This window comes from Salvia hispanica, chromosome 4, assembly GCF_029641045.1.
Source record: "Salvia hispanica isolate PSC_SH4W2 chromosome 4, Shi_PSC_v1, whole genome shotgun sequence".
Classification (NCBI taxonomy): domain Eukaryota; kingdom Viridiplantae; phylum Streptophyta; class Magnoliopsida; order Lamiales; family Lamiaceae; genus Salvia; species Salvia hispanica.
The window spans coordinates 12,925,575-12,951,191 of NC_142695.1; the positions used below are offsets into that span (position 1 = coordinate 12,925,575).

General features: G+C 38.8%; 3 protein-coding genes across 3 annotated transcripts; all 3 read left to right on the forward strand.

Annotated features, from left to right (window-relative positions):
- LOC148927271 (zinc finger protein ZAT1-like) lies at nucleotides 1–1,200 on the forward strand. Its single transcript, XM_089056102.1, has 2 exons — nucleotides 1–809; nucleotides 1,050–1,200. Exon 1 carries the CDS (start codon nucleotides 208–210, stop codon nucleotides 784–786), a length of 579 nt encoding a protein of 192 aa, XP_088912228.1. The 5' UTR covers nucleotides 1–207; the 3' UTR covers nucleotides 787–809; nucleotides 1,050–1,200.
- A 9,769-nt stretch (nucleotides 1,201–10,969) lies between these two features.
- On the forward strand, nucleotides 10,970–14,106 carry LOC148927272 (uncharacterized). Its single transcript, XM_089056544.1, has 2 exons — nucleotides 10,970–13,584; nucleotides 13,647–14,106. Exons 1-2 carry the CDS (start codon nucleotides 10,970–10,972, stop codon nucleotides 14,104–14,106), a joined length of 3,075 nt encoding a protein of 1,024 aa, XP_088912670.1.
- Nucleotides 14,107–17,776: 3,670 nt separating this feature from the next.
- On the forward strand, nucleotides 17,777–25,323 carry LOC125194389 (protein transport protein SEC16B homolog). The gene is made up of 14 exons (XM_048092576.2): nucleotides 17,777–17,999; nucleotides 18,076–19,943; nucleotides 20,024–20,344; nucleotides 20,994–21,125; nucleotides 21,207–21,329; nucleotides 21,679–21,849; nucleotides 22,064–22,189; nucleotides 22,277–22,411; nucleotides 22,860–22,987; nucleotides 23,074–23,182; nucleotides 23,257–23,565; nucleotides 23,675–23,827; nucleotides 23,934–24,223; nucleotides 24,554–25,323. The coding sequence occupies exons 2-14, from the start codon at nucleotides 18,228–18,230 to the stop codon at nucleotides 25,041–25,043; spliced, it is 4,203 nt and encodes a 1,400-aa protein (XP_047948533.2). The 5' UTR covers nucleotides 17,777–17,999; nucleotides 18,076–18,227; the 3' UTR covers nucleotides 25,044–25,323.
- The last annotated feature ends 294 nt before the right edge of the window (nucleotides 25,324–25,617 follow it).

A 25,617-nucleotide genomic window follows, 5' to 3' on the forward strand; every position in this document is an offset into this window, starting at 1 on the left:
AGCCTTCCCTTCATAAAGCTTTTACAAAAAACAGAAACCACTATTCTAGAGAGAGAGAGAGAGAGGAGCACGACTGGGGCATGAGTAGGCGTCCAACACAACTCCCCCATCTTCACATACACACAAAAAGCATTTCACACAATTCCGATCTCCGATTCGCTAAATGATCAATTGATAGGCAGCATCACCACCACCACCACCACCACCATGGATTGCAAGCTCTGTTTCAAGCGATTCTCAAACGGCAAAGCCTTGGGCGCTCACATGCGTTCCCACTACGCTATCCTCCCTCTCCCCCCCAAGCACCACCCCGACGACACCGAGAGCAGCAGCAGCAGCGCCAGCGGCGGAGACAAATCCAAATCCGAAAACAGCTCGAGATTCAAGCGGCTGAGAGGGATCAATCTCGAGATGGAAGAAGAAGAAGAAGAGCGGAATGTCGCCTTGTGCCTGATGATGCTGTCGAGAGATGTGTGGAGGAGGAATTCCGATTGTTCGAGTAGAAAAATCCACAGATGCGAGGAATGCCAGAAGGTGTTCAAATCGTCGCAGGGATTGGGGAGCCACAAAGCCAGCCATTCCAAGAGGATCAGGAATTCGTTTCAGGGGAAAGAGGAGGGAGAATTGGTTGGGGATCAAGTTCATGAGTGTTCATTGTGCCCTAGAATCTTCAAATCCGCTCAAGCTCTCGGCGGCCACAAGCGATCGCATTTGCCGGCGCCGAAATTCGTCGGAAATCTGGTGGATCTTAATCTACCTGCTGTAAATGAGGAAATTCTTGCTTGAATCTACCGATCAGTTTTTTGGAGGTTGGATATATGTTATCTCATTTACTAGTTTTAAAATTATTTTTAGGTTCTTCTGTTTTGTTTGGTGAGATGGGGATTTCAGCTTTGAGGGGAAAATTGGAGCATTAATTTGTTTGTTTGTTAGAGATTATTTTTTCTGTGTGATTGGTGGTTTTGTGATGGAGATAGAAGCAAGTTGATGTTGCATGTGATTTATGACTCCATAACTCCAAGTTTTCTTCACCTTTTTCTTTGAAACAGAGATTTAGTAACATGCATATGGAGACTGGCTTAAGGCACAAGAATCTTGAGTGTCCAGAGCTGCAAGCATTGTTTTGTGCTTTGTTTCCAGCTGTTAATAATTTGGGATCTCTGATTTCTGTTCAGTCTGCAAAAAGAAGCATTTTAAAAAGTAACACTAAGTTCCTCTCTCATCTCTTCATTAACTCCTTTCAAGTTTCAAGATTGCCAAAAATGTTTCTACTATCATTTTTGAAATAATATGAATTTTTATGTACAATTGATAAAAGAAAATAATTGGCGAAGAAAGAGGGGAAGATGAGAAAATGGATAAAGTAAGAAAGGAGAAGATAAAAAGTAGTGAAAGTGGTGTTAGTAGATCGTGGGGTCCACGTCATAAAATAGAAAACTTAGAAAGTTTCTATTTTTATGGGACGATCCAACATAAAAAATAGTTTCTATTTTCAAGGGACTGATGAAAACATTGGTTTCTAGCATGAAATTTTATACAATGTTGTTTTGTGAGTTAATGAAGATGTGATTAAAGTAAGAAAGAGGAGAAAACAGAGATTGTGTTGTTTCCGTTTACGAAAAGTTTCATTTTTAATATGATAGATAATTCTTATCATATCATCCCAAAAATATTGAGTTTTTTTTAGCAAAAAAATTTTATTTTCTTTTTTTTTAAATATAATTTCTTTCTATTTCATACTCTTTTTTTATTTTTTATTTTTCTTTTTATCGCATATTTTATTAATTCTTTTTTTTTTTTGTTCTCTATGAACTTATTAAATTTTGTGCTCAAAACAAATTTATTAAGACGGAAGGAGGAGTAAAAAGGGATATACCAAACTAAGCGAACTTGAAAGAAAAGGAGATACTTCAGCTTTGATCGTTCTATACGACGGCTCTAGATTTTTGGACATGATGAATAAATAGATTGTTGAGAATGATTCACACCTAGCAAGTGGCTGTGGTGGGTTTTATAGATATTAATTGTTGAGATTTTTCTAATGCTAATAAAAGTCTAATTTGACTTTGATAATTTCCTTGTGCTGAACTTTTCAATTTTGATACAAGTGTTCAATTTCTACCTAGATTGAGATACTTAGTAGTCAATTTGATTGGTGGTTTGAGTTTTTTTTAAGTTGAAATGCAAGGCACGCGTGTGTTAAATTAGTGAGTTAAGACCGTCCACAGCAACTTCTCTTTTCAATTTTCATTCCTTAGAGCAACTCCAAGGGAGAGGGTAAATGGAGAGGTAAAGAGAAATAACTACCATTTTTACCTCTTCTTCATAAAATTTCATACTCCAAGGGAAAGGGTATTTGAGGAGGTATTATACCTTCTTTTATTTTGAGGAGGTATCTTTACCTCTTCTTGATAGAAAAGGTATAAAGTTAGTTATTTTATTTGCTTTTTGAATTTACCTTCTTTCCTTGGAGTCCATTACTTTTTAAGAAGGTATAATAACCTTTTTGAGGAGGTAAATGAGAAATATACCTTCTCAATATACCTTTCCCCCTTGGAGATGCTCTTATTAATCTCTTAATTACACTGTTCACAAATCTCATACCACTTCAAAATATTCATTCCGTCCCTGAAAATTTATCACTTATTTCCTTTTTCGTTCGTCCTAAAAATTTATCACATTTCACTTTTACCATTTTTTATAATAGACCCTACATTCCACTAACTCATTCACATTCACATTTTATTATAAAACTAATATATAAAAATAGGACTCACGTGCCACCAACTTTTTCAACACACTTTCTATAACATTTCTTAAAATCCATACCGGATCAAAAGGTGACGAATTATTAGGGGACGGAGGGAGTATTAGTTTTGGTGTTTGAACCAATTAACTCTAGTATTCATCAAAGCATATTTACCGTTAAGCTAAATACTATTAATTTATGTTGGAATCAAACAAATTTATCTATTATCAATTGACGGATCCAGAATTTTTGATCTAAAGGTTCGATATTATTATATCGATTTAGAGCTTCAGAATTAATCTTTTTTATCTTCCTTTGTCATTATTCTTCCAATCAGAAGATTCACTGTCCACAATATGTAATAATTGTAAAATAATAAAAATAAATAAATTAAAAAGAAGTAAAAAACACTTAAAAATTGAATGCATGACAAATAGAAAATAAAAAATATTAAATATATCAAAAGAATTAAACGAGAATAAAATGAAAAAGATAATAAAATTTATTATATGGATAGAATATTTAAAAAATGTATATAATACTAAAACGTTAGAGGCATTATAGTAATGGAAAAAAAAGAATAGATTAATCTCAAGAGAGTAGGAAATTAATTATAAAATGATCTTGTTGAAGTTTGGACCCGTGCCTTGAAGTAGAGAGGTGAGAAAACTACCACTGGGCCATTATCGTCAATTGATTAAAAATGAATACGTTTATTATTATTATAATTATTATGAAGGTTGGAGGGTACAGTTTTATCCCCTTAATTCTATTCTTCTTTCGTCACTGTATACACTCTTCATTTTTTTAAAATAGCAATTCTTTCCATTTTAGCCTATTCTTTAAAAATATTAATTTTCAAATTTTCTATTTTAGGAAATCTTTACACCCTATACATCAATTTATTGACTACTAATACCACTACAATTAACAATTTAAAGCGGATCCCATGATCCACTAACATTAATTCCATTGTTTTTTTTTTCTCTCTCTCACTTTACCATTTTTTCTCCCCCTCTCTCTTACTTTACCAAATTGTGCATTAAAACTCGTGTCGTTTCAAACCTCCCTATTTTTAAAAAACGGAGGGAGTACTATATATACTCCATCCGTCCCATGGAAATAGATCATTTAGTATTGACACGGGAATACGTAATTGGTAAAGTAAGAGAAAATGAGAAAAAATATTTGAAATTGTGTAGAAGTAGAACCCATAAATGATAAAGAAAAAGAGAAAAGAAAAAGATTGTCATAAATGGATATGAACTATTTTTATAAGACCGACAAAAAATTAAATACGGTCTATTTCTATGGGACGGAGGGAGTATAAAGCAATAAAAACTCACATTAAGTGTTACCAATTGTGCTATATCGAAATTACAATGTATGTTGGAGTTAAAAACCTATCAATAAAAGAACCAATTTGTCCCAAATCAAAATCACAAAGAATTGAAAACCAATCTATAAAAGGTTCACACAAATAACGCAAAATCTACTCCTCAAATATGAATGATTATATTATTATAGGGGAGTGTTAGGGTGCCACCACCTCTTAAAATAACACCATACCACCATTCCTAGCCAATCATTTGTACACGTGGACGAATAATAAGCTGCAACGTGGCAAAAAAAAACCCAAAAAAACGGGCAGCAATTTGTTGCTCTTTATACAACAATTTTTCTTGTCCAGCAATATCCAACACGCTATACAACAATCTATAGATTGTTGTGTAACATTTATAATATTGTTGTGTAGCGTTTATAATATTGCTGTATAAGTGATGTCTCGGTGTCACTTTAAAAGGAGTTGTCATTTTAACACAAACCTATTATTATATACAACAACATATAAGCTTTCACTTATTCACGAATTTGACTTTAAGAAGTGGATTAATGTGAAATTATAATTTTTTAAAAAAAATTTAAAATAAAAATTATTGTTTATAATTAAATATTACTCCCTCCGTCCCAAAAAAGTTGAGTCGTATTCCTTTTTAGTCTGTCCCAACAAAGTTGAGTCATTTCTTTTTTTAAAAGACAAAACATCTAATCACTCTTTTTTTATTCCATCATTTACTTTACTCTCTCTTATCTTTCCTACTTTTTTCATCACTCCTATTTATTTAATATAAATTTTTAATCTCCGTGCCCAAAAGTTTTGTCTCAACTTTTATGAGTAATTTTTATTATAAAATATATGTTATGTAGGGGAGTGTCATATTGCTAACTCAATACTTAATTGCTAAATACAACTAAATAATAGTTCTTAGATATTCAAATCAACGGCCTAGATCATCAACCCCGAAATGTCAATACGATTAATAAAAAATATCACATAACTTTAAAGCACATATAAGGTCAATTTACAACAAATTAATTGTAACTAACTTTTGAAAAATATCACATAACTTTAAAGCAAATATAAGGTCAATTTACAACAAATTAATTGTAACTAACTTTTGAAAAATATCACATAACTTTAAAGCACATATAACTTTCTCGATTTAAATTATTTTTTTGCAAAATATATATCAAATTAAAGATAATTTCGTAAGGATTCTAACGAGATCTCACTTGCATATGTTCCGATGTAAAAATTTGAAAAAAAAATTCAATTTTTTCGTACAACAACAAATGTCAAAATAGTATATAAAATATGTAAATATAATACATGTATAATGTCATTCTTAAAGCAATGTCTTGACATAAGTAGTGTGTTGATATTCTCAAAGCATCCAAGATGCCACATTACTAAAAATAGAAACTTCTTTATCTCTACTTTATTTCTTTTCTCCTACTTTACTCATTCCATTTAACACACAAAATAAAACTGTATAAAATCTCATATCGTCCAAAGAAGATGTCATCTTTCTTGGAATAGAGGAAGTACTGCTTAACGAGTCGCTTAATTATTTTGGAAATTTAAATTATGTTAGTCTTGTGTCCGGGTACTTCAATATCTGAGTGTGAAGATGTATGAGTTTATTATTTTACCGTCCCGTCAGATTTCTTCAAAATCCAAAATAAAGTAGTAAAAAAATATCTTTTATATTGCAAAATTTATCACATTTTAGATTATTAAACAAGATATAAACATTTTTGAGTTTACGCTACTAAAAATCTAAACCATTTTTTTCAAAATTTTATGAGAATAAAAAATAAGTGTATAACTAATATTCTTTTAAATTTGAGTTTGGTGTAAATAGTTAGGACTCATTTAGTAGACTATCTACGTTACAATTAGTTAGGATAATAACCATGACAGGGGAGTGTTATATTGCTAACTCAATGCTTAATTGCTAACTACAACTCAATAATAGCCATTAGATATTTAAATTAAAAGCCTAGATCATCAACCACGAAATGTCAATATGATCAACAAAAAATGTCAATAAGGCTATAGGATTAATTCTAATAAAAATCAATAGGGGTATTAATGTCAAGTTAGTTATAACTAACTTTTAAAAGAAATCTTAAAACTTTAAATTCATATAACATATATCAAATTAAAGATAATTTTATAAGGATTCCAACGATATACTACATGTATATGTTCCGATGTCAAAATTTGAAAAAAAAGTGATTTTTTTTTTTTGAATTTTCGTATTTTTGACGAACAGATTTATGTCAATACACCTTACATAATATGTCAATATTATGCTTGTAAAATGTCAATATGAAATTGTGTTGACATTATTATGTCTTCGTGTTGATGTATTTCATACACTGTATTGACATTATATTTCTAAACCCTAAATTTGATAATTGCTATTATCTTTCTAATATTAAACAATGAAAAACGAAATTACACATGGCAAATTGTAGACCACAAGATTTCTAAAATCTTTTGATCTTAAATTAATAGTAGTTAGCAACTAAGAGATGAGTTAGCAATTGATTACTCCCATATATACCATGCTTTGTACTAGGGAGTATATATCTAAGTGGTGTGTTTGATAGTTAATTTAAAATTTTAAACTATCTCTTTGTTTGGTTCAAAAGATACAATATCATACTCCCTTCGTCCATGAAAAATAAGACACATTGTTAATGCCACGAGTTTTAATATGGAATTGATAAAATAACAGAGAATGAAAAAAAGTGAAAGAGAAGTAGTGTTAGTGTAATGTGGGGTGCATATTATTAGTAATAGAGAAAGGAAAAAAAGTAAGAGAAATATAGTGTTAGTGGAATGTGAAGTCTATATTATTAGTATGAGAATAGGGAAAAAAAAGTAAGAGAGAAGTTGTTGAAAACTTTCATTTTTAAAATGTGCTCAATTTTTTGTGGACAACAAAAAATGACAAATGTGCTCTACTTTTCGTGGACGGAAGGAGTACTAAATTTTTTTTAGAGCATCTCCAATGGCTTTATGTCAGCCATAGGCCAGCAATAGCCTAGCCAAAAAACTCCTCCTGCCACATCATCTAGGACTAGAAACTTCCTGCCACATCATCAGGATAAGAAACTGGACAAGCAATAGCCTAGCAAAATTATAAAAAACAAATAAATTACAATCACGCAAAATTCGGAATTAAATTTACGATACGGATACGGGAAAATGCAATAATTTTATTTAAATTAAAAAAAAAGTACAAAAAAATTTACATAATTAAAAAAAAAAAAAACCATCCTGCTTCCACACTGCTTCCGGCATTCCTCCCCGCTGTGTGACTTCTCGTGCGGGCAATGTGTCTTGTAGGCTGCTGCAATTTTAGCCCACAAGTTGATGATCCTGTTCGACTGGAGGGGATCATCGCAAACCCCGACCACCCTTTTGCCCTTGGCCCTCTTCTTCTTCGGTGCGGGCCGACCCCGACCTACTCCCCCTGTTTGAATGGGAGTGTCCCCATATCGATCGACTTCTTGCAACAACTCCTCTAGGGAGAAAGTTTCATCCCCAGTGAAATGAGTCTCCACTGGGGTCGATGTGTGGGAAGACGCATTCAAAAAGTTAAGACTGGGACGATAGACATTGTCCCCCCCCCCCCCGGGTGCACCACCGACATCCCCTGCATCGCGAGCTGCAACTCGTGCATCCCCCGCTGCCACTCCTGCATCACCGGCACCCCCTGCCCGCCCTGCCACACCGGTACATATTGTGGACCCGCCCATCGGACTCCATACACTTCCCACGGGTACCGTGGGAGTTTGCGACCGCACGTCACTGGAGTAGAGTCGTTGTTGTTCTCCATTTAACATTATTGCTCTTGTACAGAAATTAAGGGAGAGAGAAACTCGTAAAAACAAGTGGTGCAAATGAAAATAACGTTAAAATCGCGTACATATGGAGTTTCGAACATTAAAAAAAATAGAGGGGGGGCTAGCCGATCGCTAGCCGAGCGGGACGCTACAATGGCAGCCAGCGGATCGACGAGCGAATCGTCGTGGACTAGCCGATTCGCTCGCCGATTTTGCGCTCGCCGGTTCCAATGGTCGGCTAGCGACCGACCAGTGCGCGTGGAGCGACTAACCGGCCCGCTAGCCGCTATTAGAGATGCTCTTAGACTAAAATAACCTCAATTGTATATCTGCAGAAAGTGAGATTTGGAAAGATAGAGAACAACTTAATAACTTTATTCCACCGTCTTGGTTCAATTTCCAAAGTTGTTAATATAACCTACCGAAATTGTGGGTTAATTTTCTAGGTTGAAACATGAGCTTCAAGATGATTTTTGTCAGGCTATAAAAATAACACGAGCTATTCACTCAAGCCAATATGAGGACACTCAATTAAAACTAGATAATTCTTGTAACTTGTTCCAAACAATCCTTAGGCCATGTTTGTTAGCAGGATTTTTGTCGGGAAAATAATTTATTTTGTTAAATTTTTAAATTTTATTATTTAATTAATTTTTAATGAAACTGGGAAAGTAATCAGAATTTTAAATACAAGGAAAATAGTACTCCCTCCGTCCCAAAGAAGATGACCCCTTCCTTGGACGTCACGAGATTTTATGAATCTTTATTTTGTGTGTAATTGGACAAAGTAAATAAAACTGAGGGAATAAAGTAGAGATAAAAGTATTTTCATTTTTAGCAATGTGTTATTTTGGTTGGGACAAACCAAAAAGGAAAGTGAGTCATCTTTAATGGGACAGAGCGAGTACAACTTTCCAGGATTGTGATTCCTAAGCTTTTCAAAGTATTCTATTCCCAGTTTATGGAATCTTACATATTTAGGTACTTAATAGTATAATTTTAATTATTTCATTCTACTATTAATATTTTTATTATTTAAATAATAATTAATTAAGTTTTTTTTATTATAACTCAATATTACGTGTCAAACACATAATTTTAATAATAATAATAATAATAATAATAATTTATTATTATTATTATTATTATTAAACTGCTATTATTTATAGTTGTTGTTATTATTATTATTATTATACTAATAGTCAATAATATATCAAATAATATAATTATTTAAATTATGAATCATGTAATAATACTCATTCTGTTCCTAAAGAATTTGCACTTTGGGTTCGACACGAGTTTTAATGCAAAATTGGAAAAGTAAAAGAGAAGTAGAGAGACAAAGCATGACTCTTATTGTGGGATATATGGAGTATAAATAATTTATGAATTCTTAACAACTGTCGAATGAATTCAAAATTTGGTGGGATTTTCAAAACCGGAATGAGCTAACATTTAAAGTTATTCTAGACCTAGGTAATGAACAAATGTTGTATTATACTACTCTCTCCGTCCAAGTTAAGATATTCCTTTTGTTTTTTGCATGTGTTTTAAAAAAATCATAGTAATAAATAATTAAAATAGAGAGAAAGTAAAGTAAAAAGACCCTCTTCTAAAAGGTTGAAATTCAATATATAGAATATTACTAGTATTCAATACCTATTTTCATTAATACTCTATATATTGAGTTCCAACCTTTCTTTAAAATAATCACCATTATTACACTATAGCCTCAGGTGAGCAATAAAGCACTATGCTTAAGAATTTAGATACAACGATTTCAACAGAAAAGTGACTTTTCTTAGGTTATCTTACGACATCTAGGGTCTAGCCAATATTGAAATATCTTACCAGGCCCCATTGCGTCCTAGAGTTAAAGACCTGCTTGAGTTACTAAGAGTGTCCACAGTGACCACCGCGGGCGCAACGGCGGTCTATTGCAGGGACGGAGGGCGCGGCGGCGGAGGAGAGAGCCACGTAGGTGGCGCGTGGACCGGGCGGTGGTGGCGCCGCGGTGGCGGCCTATTGCGCACAACGCGACTGCCGCGGCCGATCCTTTTTTTTATAATTTTGGTAATTAATAATGTGATTTTATTTAGTGGCTGTGATGATGTGGCGGAAGAGTTTTTGTGGCTGTGCTGACTGGACGGAAAAGTTTTTGTAGCTGTGGCGTGGCCGTTGCACTCTATTATGGACACCTAGTATCCAATCTTTATTTTAAATGGTTTGCATATTTTTATAAATTAATTGTATAGCCCATATGAGAATAACTCTAGGATAACTCACCGAAACGCATGAACGTTGTCTTGACTACTTATGTTAGGATGATGGATTTGATCAGTTAGGAAACCCATACATGTTTACTCAGGTGCAGGTGAACTTCATGTGCTTAGAGTTATTTATTTTTGTTTTGTTTCTTCCTCGACTCCTTAGTTGTTTGTTTTGTATTTTGTCTATTTTCTTTTACTTAAGTTTGTTGAGAAAAGGTTGATTGATACGGGTCCAACGTTAGAACAGAGCGTCGACGCCGTGGAAGCACAAGAGGTAGAGACGGTGCCGGAAGATAGCGATGAGGATGAAATGGAGGAGAGAGTTGAGAACACAGAGCCACGGCGATCAACGAGGCAGCCCAAGAAACCAGCGTGGTTTGGAGACTTTGTCTCTAAGTAGTTCTTTTCATTTAATTAGAATAATTATTAGTACTTTTATTTTTGAATTATTTCCTTTAAGAACTTTTTGCGTCGAGCATAATATAAGCTCCGTTTCGGATTTTCTTGTTGGTTCTTTCCCGAAATGATCGAGTCGAACCAAACCTAGGGTCCTTAATATAAATAGGTATTCTGTCTATTGACATCATTATCAATAAATCAGAATTAACCTACTCTTTACGTTTTTTTACTTCTTGCTCAAGATACAACAGCCGCCGCTAAGCCATAGCGACGGGAACGGGTTGCTCGTCGGAGTAATCCGTATTATCTGGTGCTTTCACCGGTTCTCTTCCTCCGGTGCTCTGCTATCATGTCGGCCAGCAAGCCCGGCGTTGGTCGCACGGAATCGATCGGTGTGTCGATACCGCCATCGACACCGATTGCTCCACATGTTCCATCGATCGCATCATTGAGTTCGCAATTGGAACATCTCACATCCGTTGTGCAGGGTTTGACAACGCATATGATTCCTCCGGACAATCGCTTCTCTGAATCCCTTCGCCAACAAACGATTCCTCCGATTGGGATTGGATTTTCTACTCAGGCTACGACTCCTATACCAGTTTTCTCATATTCACAGGCTTCTTCGAGTGACACACTCTACTCGACACCTATCACAGGACAAACCTTACCTACCTTGCACTACTCCACCACACCGCTGCAGACGATGCCCTTCTCAGCGAGCGCATCAGCCTTTTCACTACCGCCTTTCGGACTGCCCGAGACAATCTTCGCGGTGGCAACCTCCATTCGCCCGACCCAACTGCCACAACCTCAATGGCAGCAGACTCAGGCACCATTAACACGACCGCAGATGGTCAGTGCTTCCTCTTGCTGGGGTCCACCGCCCCCTAGACCGCAATTTGGGTCTTTCTCACACGAGAAACAACACAAGCCAATCAAGATGGAACCTCCACGGTTTGACGGGACCGAGGTTAACAATTGGATACGAAGCATCCAATTCTACTTTGATCATGTGGGTACACCCGAGAATCAACGCCTCCATTATGTGATAATGTTGTTCGAACCTGTGGTGGCAGATTGGATATGGAACTACTGTTCCAGCCACGAACACGTTACTTGGTTTGAGTTCCTAGACGATGTCAAGCGTCGCTTTGACCAACAGTGTTATACCAGCCACATCGGTCTTCTCAAGAAGCTTCAACAAACAGGTACCGTTTATGATTATCAATTGGCATTTGAAAAATTGCAGAATAATGTCGTCGGCGTTCCTGACCATGTGCTTCTTGAATTGTATGTGGCCGGTTTGAGGCAACCGATTCAGGACGAGGTTCTTCTCCATCGACCTGCGACTCTAGCGGCTGCTTTTGCAATAGCGGTTCAGATTGCTGCCTGCCGCCCAGAATTGAACCAGCCACCACAGCCTTCTTATCAACGGAGACAGTGGCAGCCACGCGAGTCTCGACCACAGCTGACTGCAGAGCAGCAGAACGGCCCGAGCCAGGCATCGCCGGCTTTGGCTGGTAAACCATCACTGCCGCAGTCCCGCGGTTCGGATTCATCGCGAACGCCAATTATTAGGCTCTCGGCAACGCAGAAGGCAGAACGCTCTCGGCTTGGGCTGTGTTACTATTGCCCGGAAAAATGGGTGACGGGCCACGTTTGCAAGCACAGATTTTTGGCCTACATGGGAGTGTACGAGGATGAGGACGATCCCGTGGACCCTCCGGCGGGTGACTCGCCTGAGGAAGTGATTACAGCAGACCTCTCACACTTACACGCCATCGAGGGTAAACGCCATTCGAAGTCCCTCACATTACTGGGATCGATTGGGGATGAGACCGTGTCGGTATTGGTTGATACAGGAAGCTCACACGACTTCTTACACCCACGTTTGGCCGAAAAACTATCCCTCCCATTAACTGCAGTGAAGCCCTTTCGTGTGTATGTAGGAAATGGGGAATCATTGTTGTGCTCCCATATGAGTAAGAACACTCGTCTGGTTATGCAAGGCGCGGTTTTCTCTATTGATCTTCATATTTTGTCCATTCATGGGCCGGATGTAATTCTGGGAATGGAGTGGTTGGAATCGCTGGGCCGCGTCACGACTGATTATGTGGAAAAATCCATGGAGTTCGTTCGGGACAACGAGTTGATAGTGCTTACCAGCACGACCCAAGCGCCGCGACAGATATCCTTGAGCTCGTTGGCATCACTTGTCGGCCACCCGGCAACATGCGAATTATACGAATTGATGCAGTTAGAGTCGCGACCAGACACTGATTCACAGGGGATGGAGTTAATATTCCCAGCTGACATACCAGCACCAATCAGCGCCGTATTACACGGCCACAGCGCGGTGTTTCAACTTCCGACAGGTTTGCCACCCGCACGACAATTCGATCACCGTATTCATTTGTTGCCAAACTCCAAACCGGTCAATGTCCATCCGTACAGATACCCCTATTTCCAGAAGAATGAGATCGAGAAACAGGTGAAAGAAATGTTAGATCAAGGGGTAATTCAGCGCAGTCATAGCTCCTTTTCATCTCCGGTCCTGCTGGTTCGCAAAAAGGACGGGTCGTTCAGATTCTGCATTGACTATAGAGCCTTGAATAAGGCTACGGTACCGGATCATTTTCCTATCCCGACGGCAGATGAGCTATTCGATGAACTAGGTGCAGCTCGGGTTTTTACTAAACTCGACCTCCGTTCGGGGTACCACCAGATTCGTATGCATGCGGATGATACTTATAAGACGGCGTTCTGCACGCACGATGGACATTTTGAGTTTCTGGTCATGCCTTTTGGCCTCACAAACGCCCCCTCCACATTTCAGGCCGCGATGAATTGTGTATTCCAGCAATTTTTGCGGAAGTCGGTTATAGTTTTCTTCGACGATATACTCGTTTACAGCCCGGACTTGGTAACGCACGGCGTGCATCTGGCGTGCATCTGGACCAGGTTCTCTCCATCTTGGAGAAGCATCAGTTTTTTGTTAAATTGTCGAAATGTTCATTCTGCAGTACAACAGTTGATTATTTGGGCCACTTGATCATGGGGGGTCAACTTAAGGCAGACCCGGCAAAGATCGCCGCAATGGTGGTCTGGCCAACACCGACAACGGTTAAACAGCTCCGCGGTTTTCTGCGTCTGACGGGTTATTACCGCCGCTTCATCGCGCATTATGCGGTAATTGCTGCACCGCTCACTGATCTCCTCAAGAAGGACTCTTTTACTTGGACGGAGGCCGCGACGGAGAGTTTTGAGGCTTTAAAGCGAGCCATGACAGCTGCACCTGTTCTACACTTGCCAGATTTTTCTCAGACTTTTTTTGTGGAGACTGACGCATCCGATTTTGGGATAGGGGCAGTACTCATGCAAGGGGGTCATCCATTGGCTTATTTTAGTAAAAAGTTGGGACCAAGACGTCGTAGCGCTTCCACTTACCACAAGGAATTGTATGCTATAGTTGAAGCAGTGTAGAAATGGCGCCAATATCTATTGGGTAGAGAATTCGTCATCCGCAGTGATCAGAAGAGTTTGCGGGAACTCCTATAACAAGTGATCCAAACGCCAGAACAGCACCTATATGTCAGGAAATTAATGGGATATAAGTTTTCTATCGAGTACAAGCCGGGAGCAGCGAACCGAGTAGCAGACGCGTTGTCGCGTCGCGATGAGGAAGTTGGCAATGAGGCGGCCCTGTTGGTGGCTATCGCGCATCCCATTCCAGATATCCTATCTGCATTGCGAGAGGAGACTTCCTTCCGGAAGGATTTATCTGAGTTACGCCGCCAGATTGACGCGGGCGAGGCCGACCCGAGGTATTCGGTGAGTGACGGGCTGATTTACTATGGCCGTTGTATCTTTGTGAGCAAGGATTCACCGCTCCGTGAGGCCATACTTTTCGAGCACCACAGCACCCCTCTGGCGGGTCATCCGGGGTTTGAGCGCACTCTGCGACGGTTGACTACCCACTTTCATTGGCACAACATGCGCACTGATGTGAAAAATTTTGTGGCGACATGTGTCGTATGCCAGACGACCAAATATTCCACGCAGCGACCCGCAGGGTTACTACAACCTTTGCCCATTCCGTCACAGGTTTGGGAGGATGTGTCTATGGACTTTATAGTGGGTTTGCCGAATTCTCGTGGGTACACAACCATTATGGTCGCGGTGGACCGTTTATCTAAGTATGCTCACTTCGCTTTGCTGCCAGCACATTTTGACGCGATGCGAGTTGCGCGTTTATTTATTGAGACAGTGGTTAAGCATCACGGGTTCCCCAAGACTTTGGTTTCTGATCGTGATCCGATTTTTCTCAGTGATGTGTGGAGAGATATACTTCAACTCAGCGGAACGAAACTCCATTTCTCTACCGCCTACCACCCTCAGTCAGATGGCCAAACCGAGGTGCGTAATCGTGGTTTATAACAATACTTGAGGGCTTTCACGTCGGAGCGCCCAGCTAAGTGGGCTAACTTTCTTCCGTGGGCAGAACTGGCTCTTAACTGTTTTCATAATGAGTCCATCGGCACTTCCCCTTTTAGGGTGCTTTATGGGCGCGACCCACCGCCTTTGGTGGCGGCAATGCCTACTACGGGCAGAATTCGGGTGGAGCCGGAAGTCGCTGAGCTCATCCAGCAGCGGGGAGAACTTTTGGTGGAGCTGCGGAGGAATTTGGAACGAGCTCAACAACGAATGAGAAATGCAGCCAATAAGCATCGGCGTGATGTTCAGTTTGAGGTGGGAGATAAGGTCTTACTTAAGTTACAACAATATCGTCAACATTCTGTGGCGCGGCCGGTGTCCGCGAAGCTAGCTCGGAGATTTTATGGCCCCTTTACTGTGACGGAAAGAATCGGGCCTGTTGCATACCGATTACAGCTACCGCAGGGGGCTCGTATCCATGACGTTTTCCACATCAGTTTACTTCGACCTTTCGTCGAGGGGGAAGCTTCGGAGACAAGGGCTGATTTCCCATCTGAATTTGTGGGGGCGAGGTCAGTGCAGAGACCGGTGAGGATACTTGACCGACGTACATCCTTGATGAACGGGCAGCCTATTGACCAGGTGCAGGTCCAGTGGTCGCCTGGGGTTGATGTAGCCTCTTCTTCTTCGTGGGAGCCTTTGGCGACAGTAGAGCAGCATTTTCCTTACCTCCTTGCGGACAAGGAGCTTGTTATCGGGGAGGGAGTTGATACGGGTCCAACGTTAGAACAGAGCGTCGACGCCGTGGAAGCACAAGAGGTAGAGACGGTGCCGGAAGATAGCGATGAGGATGAAATGGAGGAGAGAGTTGAGAACACAGAGCCACGGCGATCAACGAGGCAGCCCAAGAAACCAGCGTGGTTTGGAGACTTTGTCTCTAAGTAGTTCTTTTCATTTAATTAGAATAATTATTAGTACTTTTATTTTTGAATTATTTCCTTTAAGAACTTTTTGCGTCGAGCATAATATAAGCTCCGTTTCGGGTTTTCTTGTTGGTTCTTTCCCGAAATGATCGAGTCGAACCAAACCTAGGGTCCTTAGATAATATAAATAGGTATTTTGTCTATTGACATCATTATCAATAAATCAGAAATTAACCTACTCTTTACGTTTTTTTACTTCTTGCTCAAGATACAACAGCCGCCGCTAAGCCCTAGCGACGGGTACGGGTTGCTCGTCGGAGTAATCCGTATTATTGATGGTATGGCTCAGATTTTTAATTACTCGAGAGCTGAGTATTTTTCATGTGCTTGGTTTGTTTTCTTTTCTTTTATTATCTTGCCAGAGTCTTTGGAGTATTTGTTTTTGTTTCTCTTTTTTCACTTAGTTATGTAGAGTCTGTCTTTTCTTTTTTCTTGAATTTGGCTGAACTAAAACTTTCACATTCTTAGGGACAAGCATGCCTTAGAACATCTTGATGGATAAAGGTAAATTGAGAAGGTATATTTCTCATTTACCTTCTCAAAAAAATAATTATACCTTCTTAAAAAGTTATGGACTCTAAGGAATGAAGGTAAATAAAAAAGACAAACAAAAATAACTAACCTTTTACCTTTTGTACAAAGAAGAGGTAGAGATGCCCTCTCAAAATGAAAAAAAAAGGTATAATACCTCCCCAAATACCATTTCCATTGAAGCATGAAATTTTATGAAGAAAAGATAAATATGGTAGTTATTCCTCTCTATTTACCCTTTCCTTTGGAGATGCTCTTAATTGGAGTATTAAGTATGAGAAGGTTTGATCAATGCAATTTGGAGCCATATATATTAATGGCAGTAAATGGGTCTAATTTGCATGTTTTAAGGCGTAAAATGACTCATGCGTAAGGCTGTGCGAGGATGCTTTGAGCAAGAAAAGAAGATAAAAGGAGTCCTTAATAGGGCAGAGCTCATGTAGGCGAAAGGATGAAAATGATGACAATGAGTGCACATACCCGACGAGGAAGGCACATGACATTAAGAGTAGAAAGGTGCGTGATGGCTGATGCAACATATTATCACCCTCCCCATGAAGAAAGCGTTCCAAATTCCATTGTTGTGGTGTCTAAATAATCGAAGCTTTTACATTGTTAGCATCAACCTAAATAATCGATCTGATCAATTCTATTGCGAGTGTGCTAGAAATAATTTCTGATATTCTTAGCTAACACCAAGCATGCCTTGTCCTATTTCTCATCCTTGTGATTGCCAAACAATGTAAAATTTCAGTTGTTTCATTGCTCATAGTTATACTAATACAGTATGATTTAGGTAAGTGATCATGCTTTTTAAACTCAGACTTCTCTTCGATTGTTTCTGTTCTTGTTTTTATGCATTCGATGCTTTTACTATTTTAAAATGATTAAGTTGTTTTGATTTAGTTTAAGATATTTACATGAGTAATATTTTGCCAATTTCTGTAATATTCGGTAGGATTTTGCTGGAAATGGAAAAATATAGCCTTGACTACCATCCTAATTTATGATATTAATTAGGGTCTGTTTAGTTTAGTTTCCTTTTTATGTAAAAAAAACAATTCCTTATAAACTTAAAATGTACACAATCTATTAACTTTAGTATCATAGTCTATTAACCAAACTAAACAAGTTATAAAGTGAAAAATGAAGACAAACTATAAATAGAATAAGAAGTTAATATAAGTTGAAAATCAAAATATATTCGCTGCAAAAAATGCTGTGTTTATGGAGTACTATAATTTAGGGGAAAAATAAATGATGTTCTCGGTGGGGATCGGAATAGAGCCAATCTCTTCTCTTCTGAGTTGTCATACACACAAACACACACACACTCTCTCTAGATATAAACGTTTAATCGGCATGTATGTTTGTATAAATGTATGTATAGGCGATTCCTTCCGTTTCCTCAATTTTCATTTTTGATCTGTAAGTCCTAACTTTTCTGCACCAATTCTGTAAATTTTTTAGGTCGTGTATGTTGAATTGATTCACAATTTTGCAGAATTTCCTTCACGTGTTAATGGAGTGGTAAAACCCCGGATCCTGTTCGATTTGGATTGGTTCGGGTTGTATTCTGTGGAATTACGCCGGTTTTGTTCTTGGATCTCTGTGTTTATTAGCTAGCTCGGATCAATTAAGGTTAGGTCTGACTGGATGGCTTCGAATCCTCCATTTTCGGTGGAGGATAATACAGACGAAGATTTTTTCGATAAATTAGTGAATGACGACGATGATGTGGATTTTATAGCCACCACATCGCCGGAATCTGGGGGTCATCATGCCTTAACGGACGGGAATGAATCAGATGAGGCTAATGCTTTTGCCAATTTGAGTATCAATGAGCTTGAAGATCATGGTGAGGTCAATGTTGAACAAGTCTCCAGTAGTGATCTTAGCGCAGTTGATGATTTAAGTGCAAAAGGGGAGACAGTTGAACAGATTAACAAAGTGGAAACAGGGGATGAAAAGGGAATTCCTTTAGTATCAGCTGATACATTTGAATTTAGTAATTTGGTACAAAAAATGGGAAATGAAAATGAGGGTGCTAATGTTTTGTACAATGCTGACAGTGGTAATACAGATAATGTGGGTGTCTCTGACGTGCCAATGCTGAGCGAGACTAGTAGCGGATTAGAAGCTGCTGGAGTGAAAGAAGTTGCTTGGGGTTCCTTTACGGAGGATTTGGTTCAGAAGGATGGTAATGCCTTTGGATCATACTCAGACTTTTTCACTGAATTTGAAGGGGACCGTCCCATTGATGCATTTAGCAACACAGCGGGGGTTACTTCAAAGAATGGGACACAAGATGCCATTGGAAATGATGTACAGGGATCCAATTATATGGGTAATGTAGACAGTTACGGGCAGTACAATAATGCACAGAATGGTGGGGTTGAAGCAGATCAGAGTTCATCTGTGCAGGATTTGAATAGCACCCTGTACTGGGAAAGTCAATATCCAGGTTGGAAGTACGACTACAGTACTGGGCAGTGGTATCAGATTGATGGCTATGATGGTGTTTCTAGTGTGCAAGGAAATGCGGACTCTAATGTAACTTCTTCATGGAAAGAGGGCGCTATAACAGAGACTGTTTCTAATTGGAATCAGACCTCTCTGGCAAGTGATGCCATGGAAACGACAAACTGGAATAAGGTGTCAGAAGCGAGTGGTGATAGCAGTGTGGTTTCAGCAGACTGGAATCAGGCTTCTAACGATAATAATGGTTACCCAGCTCATATGGTCTTTGATCCTCAGTACCCTGGATGGTACTATGATACTATTGCCCAAGAATGGCGTGCTTTGGAGTCATACACCCAATCAGCGCAGTCTACTGCTCAAGTTCACGATCAGATGAGTAAGGATGATAATTCATCTACTGATACATTTTCTCAAAACAACACTCTGAAGGCAAGCAGTTTGTATGATCAAGGTAATAATTACAATCCTCAAGGCTTTGGCAGCCAAAGCCCAGATCAGAATTGGTTGGGATCAGTCAACAACTACAACCAACAGAACTCAAGTCTGCATGGAAGTCAACAAAGTAATGTCCAATATTATGAGAATCTAAGCCAGCATCAAAACAACTATTCCATGCCTTCCCAGTTTGTTGGTGGAAACTTCAGTCAACATTTCAATGACTCCAAAGTCAGGCAAAATGACCAGAGATACTTTTCAAATGACTATTATAGTCAAAACCCCGTGAACTTCTCTCAGCAACAGAATCAGAATACTCAAGAGACATACAATCCAGCGTTGGGAAGGTCATCTGCTGGTCGTCCCGCTCATGCTTTAGTTGCCTTTGGTTTTGGTGGCAAGCTCATTATGATGAAACATAACTTCTCTAATGAAAGTTTAAATTTTGGGAGCCAGGTATGTGTCTGCCATTCTCATAGGATCTTTTAATAACTGACCTAGCATTGCGTGCTTATAAAATTTTATTTTATATGAAGAATCCTTTGGCCGGCTCAATATCTGTTCTCAACTTATCAGAAGTTTTGACTGGAAACATTGATGCTGTAAACCATGGAAGGGGTGTAAGTACTTATTTCCAGGCTCTCTACCAGCAGACTCTTCCAGGTCCTCTTACTGGTGGAAGTGTGGCCACTAAGGAGTTGAATAAATGGATTGAGGAAAGGTTATCAAATTCTGAGCCTGCAGATATGGATTACAGAAAGGCTGAAGTATTGAGGCTGCTCCTGTCACTATTAAAAATAGCCTGTCAGTATTATGGAAAACTTCGATCTCCTTATGGCACGGATGATGTGATGAAGGTAGATTACTAAGTGAACGAGGAATTGATTTGCTTTTGATTATTTAGAATTATATGCATAACGTTGCTTCTTTATTGTCATCAATTTCTGTTTCAGAAATGAGGTAGTCCCTGAAATTTTTTCACTAATTCCATGAATATACTTCGTAGCAGCTGCTTGACAATGATATCTACTGTATGTACGTTGTAGCTCTCATGATGTTCACATTTCTCTCAGGGAGTGATTCGTCTGTTTTTTTATGTAACAGGATAGTTATATATTTCAACCAGTTAAACATAAAAAGAAATGAAATCTTAAGCCCTGTCCTAAGAAACCATTCGGTTTAGCAGTGTAGTGGGTAATACCATGTCAGCTATGGTGATTTCTGTAATTATTCTTTCATCACCTCTGTTGGTCATGGATAACCTGTCAATTGTTATAAACTATTGTGGTGGCTAAGCATTATGCATACTGAAGATATCAACATAATTTTTGAGTTTTTGAAACTATACAGCCACTGAATCAAATTGGGAGGTATTTATTTGATGCGTCCTTCTATAACATTTGTTCTATTACAAATTTACAGAAATTAGTTGCTTATACATTTGCGGCCTTGACGCATGTCATTGTCTCGGTTTTGTTTGACAGTATTTTCATCATTTTTATCCAGCAGGAAAACGATGCCCCAGAATCGGCAGTTGCCAAACTGTTTGCTTCTGCTAAAGGAAATACTTTACAGTTTAATCAGTATGGCAATGTTACCCAATGCCTGCAGCAACTTCCATCTGAAGGACAGTTGCAGGTATTCAATCCCTTACCATGCAAATGCATGACAATTCATTAATTAATAGTTCTATATATGACAGATGTAGTTCTGTTTCAGGCGACTGCTGCCGAGGTTCAAAATCTTCTGGTTTCTGGAAGAAAGAAGGAGGCTTTACAATGTGCACAGGAGGGACAGTTGTGGGGTCCTGCCCTTGTTCTTGCTGCTCAACTTGGTGATCAAGTTAGTTCATAAGCACCTCAAACCTGTTTCCAGTTGATAAAAATTACTACCTCTGTCCCGCATTAACTGACACATTTACTTTTCTGCACTCGTTTTGTAAAAGTAATAATAAATAGTTAAAGTGGAGAAATGGTAAAGTAAAAGATAGAATAATGTAAAGAAGACTCTTCTCTACCTTATTCTCTCTCTTATTTTACTATTTCTCGACTTTAACTATTTATTATCATTTTTTCAAAACGAGTGCAGAAAAGTAAATGTGACAGTTAATGCGGAACGGAGGTAGTAGAATCCTCTCTTGTCCTATTTATGTATCTTGATAATAACATTTTGACTAAATAACCATATGCAGTTCTATGGTGAAACTGTCAAGCAAATGGCACTTTGCCAATTAATGGCTGGATCACCCTTGCGAACATTGTGCCTGCTCATTGCTGGCCAACCAGCTGATGTCTTTTCTGCTGATGCTACAGCTGTTAACAACATGGCTGGTGCTGTAAATGTGCCTCAACAACCTACACAGGTGTGGAGTAGATGCTTTGAATAACTTGATATAAGTTTGGAATTGTTAGCTACTACATTTTTATTTCTGAGGGTTGAAAGTGTGCTGTTATGAATCGCTAGAAGATCTAGTTGGATATTTGATCTATTTCCCTCTGTTTCTTATCTTCCTAGATTTTGGCAGCATATTAAGGTAAAATTGTTATCTCCTTTTTTTTGTATTTCAAAATACCCAGTTTGGAGCTAATTGCATGCTGGATGACTGGGAAGAAAATTTGGCTGTGATAACTGCAAATAGAACAAAGGATGACGAACTTGTGCTTATGCATCTTGGTGATTGTTTGTGGAAGGAAAGAACTGATGTATGCCTAGCATCTCTCAAACTATTCCTTTTTTGCTTTAGGACGTTCTTTCAATCCTTCCTAACTCATGGAATTGCTTTTGCTTAGACAATTGCTGCTCATATATGCTATTTGGTTGCGGAAGCTAGCTTTGAGCCATATTCAGACAGTGCAAGATTGTGTCTCATCGGTGCAGATCACTGGAAAATGCCACGGACGTACGCGAGTCCAGAAGCAATTCAGGTTTGCCTGAGTCACCATTACTGGACAGAGCAGTCTTTAACTTTGACAACATGTAACCTACTACCTAGGGTCCTGAGTTTTCAAATTAGCCTGGCTGGAGTTCTATTTGAAAAGTACAAATATCGGAGTTTAAAATTCCACTTTTCTTACATTTGTGTTGCTGGGTTGTTGAGTATGTAGTATTATCTTTTAGCACTTCCCTTTAAAGCAGGGGTTCATTTTAATGCACCAAGAATGTACGTATCAATATAGGTCAACTATTTGTAGTGTTAACAAATTTGAAGTTTTTTTTCTGTTTGAGTTATTCCGTGTGGGTAGAATTTCTCAAGGCCATGCAAACTGTTGCTTCTAGGCACTTACAGAAGCATAATAAATGATAGTTTTGTTCTCGATTTGTATTTAGCATATTAGCCCCAATTTCATGTTTGACCTTTGTGTATTTGATCAGAGAACGGAGATATATGAGTATTCAAAGACACTTGGGAACTCTCAGTTCGTCCTACTTCCGTTTCAACCTTATAAGTATGTATATGCACTCATGTTGGCTGAAGTTGGAAGGACGACCGATGCACTAAAGTATTTATATCTTATACCTAAATGCCCATGTCTTTGTTTTATTAATTTTGTCTTTGTTTTCTAAAATTATTTTGATTTTGATGTAGGTATTGTCAAGCAGTACTAAAATCGCTTAAAACTGGTCGAACACCGGAGCTGGAGAATCTGAGGAATTTAGTTTCATCCCTTGAGGAAAGGATTAAAGCTCATCAACAGGTAGTCTGTGCTTCCTCTTCTGTACATCAGTAATTTTTGGTAGATTCTTAGAACCGGAACCCCTTGTGATGCAGGGAGGATTCTCTGTAAACTTAGCTCCCAAGGAATTTATCGGTAAATTGCTAAACCTTTTTGATAGCACTGCACATCGGGTTGTTGGGGGCCTGCCACCCCCTATACCAACACAAGGCGGTGCAGTTCATGGTAATGAGAATAATTACCAGTCCGCCGGACCCAGAGTATCAAGTAGTCAATCGACAATGGCTATGTCTTCATTAGTTTCTCAATCTATGGAGCCTATAAATGAATGGGCAGCTGATAGCAAAAAGACTATGCACACAAGAAGTGTTTCAGCACCTGACTTTAAAAGGAGTCCAATGCAGGTTTCTCTCAACCTTATATTTGTTATTTTTCCCGTAGAGGCTTGTTCAGATAGATTTATGATGTCATGTTTCTACAAATAATGTCATTTTACCTTTTCTTGACATGTAGAGTCAGGCTGAACCACCAAAAGAAGCTAGTTCTGCTAGTACACAGGACAAAGCACCAGCGGCAGGCAATACGTCTCGCTTGGGTCGTTTTAGTTTTGGATCTCAGCTATTTCAGAAGACTGTTGGTTTAGTACTCAAACCACGAGGCCGCCAGGTATTGAATGAGCTCCTTGTTCCCAAAAGATGTCTTGTATTTATTTTATAATGTGAATATACATTTATTGATTGATTGATTGATCCCTGTTTGCACTTTTTCCTAGGCAAAATTGGGTGATACAAATAAGTTTTTTTATGATGAAAAACTCAAGAGATGGGTGGAGGAAGGTGTTGAACCTCCTGCGCCTGAAGCAGCTCTTCCACCACCACCCAAGGCTTCAGTTTTTCAGAATGGAGCATCAGAAAAGAGTTTCTTGCAAAGTGAACATCCTCATAACAATGGGAATCAAGAATTTATAAGCCCAAACACTATGGATAACAGTTCAGGAATGCCCCCACTTCCTCCAACAGCCAATCAGTACTCAGCACGTGGAAGGATGGGTGTTCGCTCTAGGTAAATTCTTACCACTACTTTTATACTTCATCGTGAAACAGAACAAAACTGCAGAATAATGCTCAGGTAAGGACTTGTTTGGTGCTCAGGCATCCCGGACTGAACTTATATTTAGCTTCACTCACAGCTTTTATCTCCCATGTTATTGTTATTCTGGGACGTCGGAGTTGTATTGCTAGTATTCCCAAAAACTCATGGCATTCTATTGAACCATTGCTTTCTAGGCATCAACGTTCTTCTGATACCAGGAGAACTACTGTTGCAATTGTTTGAAAGAGAAACTATCAAGTACTGAGCTCTATCTGATTAGTTCTCTCTTTCAATGGCCAGGTATGTTGACACTTTCAACAAAGGTGGTGGGAATACAGTAAGTGGGTTCTCGCCTTCTGTACCTTCTGCAAAACCTGCGGGTGGCGCCAACCCAAAATTCTTTGTTCCGGCACCAGTATCCCATGGTGAGCAGCCAGTTGTTGACACGCATGTAGAACAAAAGCAAAACACTTCATTCACTACTTATGAAGATGCTTCTTCCTCCCCTCCAAATGAGACATTCTATTCGCCTCGTCCCTCATCTCCCATGGCGCCCATGCCAAGATTTGGAAGCATGAATAACATATACAACAAAGGGGCAAGTGATAGTTCCTTTGCGTCACACTCACGGCGTACTGCTTCATGGGGAGGGAGCTTAAATGATGCAATGAGCCCTCCAAATATGACGCAACCTGCAGGAGAGTCGGTGAGTATGCGTCCTCCATCTTTCATGCCAAATGACACTTTGTTAGTAGATTCCTCCGTGAATGGTGGCGGGTTCGGAGAATAATAGTAAGAAATCAAACTCTGAACCCCTCGAGATGTACATAACAAATTTTGCCATACAGCCGCCGAGCCTGCTCAATTCACAGATCCATAAATTTTCTTTCTTTTTTATTTTCTTTTATAGTTTCTTTATACCCCAAAATTCTCCAATTATATGTGTAATGCTTTTAACATTGTATGTTAAATGTTAGTTTGTTGCTTGGTAACCTACAGTATCGGGAAAGTAATGCTGTGTGAACTGTACATTTGATTTGTTTATTTATTTGAGAGAAGAATAATCGGAATTTTTGGCAAGTTATAACAGTTCAATAAGAGGTATTGTTTCATTTACTCCCTGACAGGTACAGGATGTGATACCAATTATATTTAAGATAGTACATTCATAACTATGTAGGCATTTGGCGTATTTTACAGCAAATTGCAAAATCTTGGTGTTCCAATGAGGACGTAGTTACAATTATTCTAATTGAAAAAATAAAAAAAAATAAAAAATCAGCTGATCAAGGTGCTCGAGGGAAGGGTATTGCATCTCTTATGTTGTCAACCCCAGTTGCGAACTCCACAAGCCCCTCGAACCC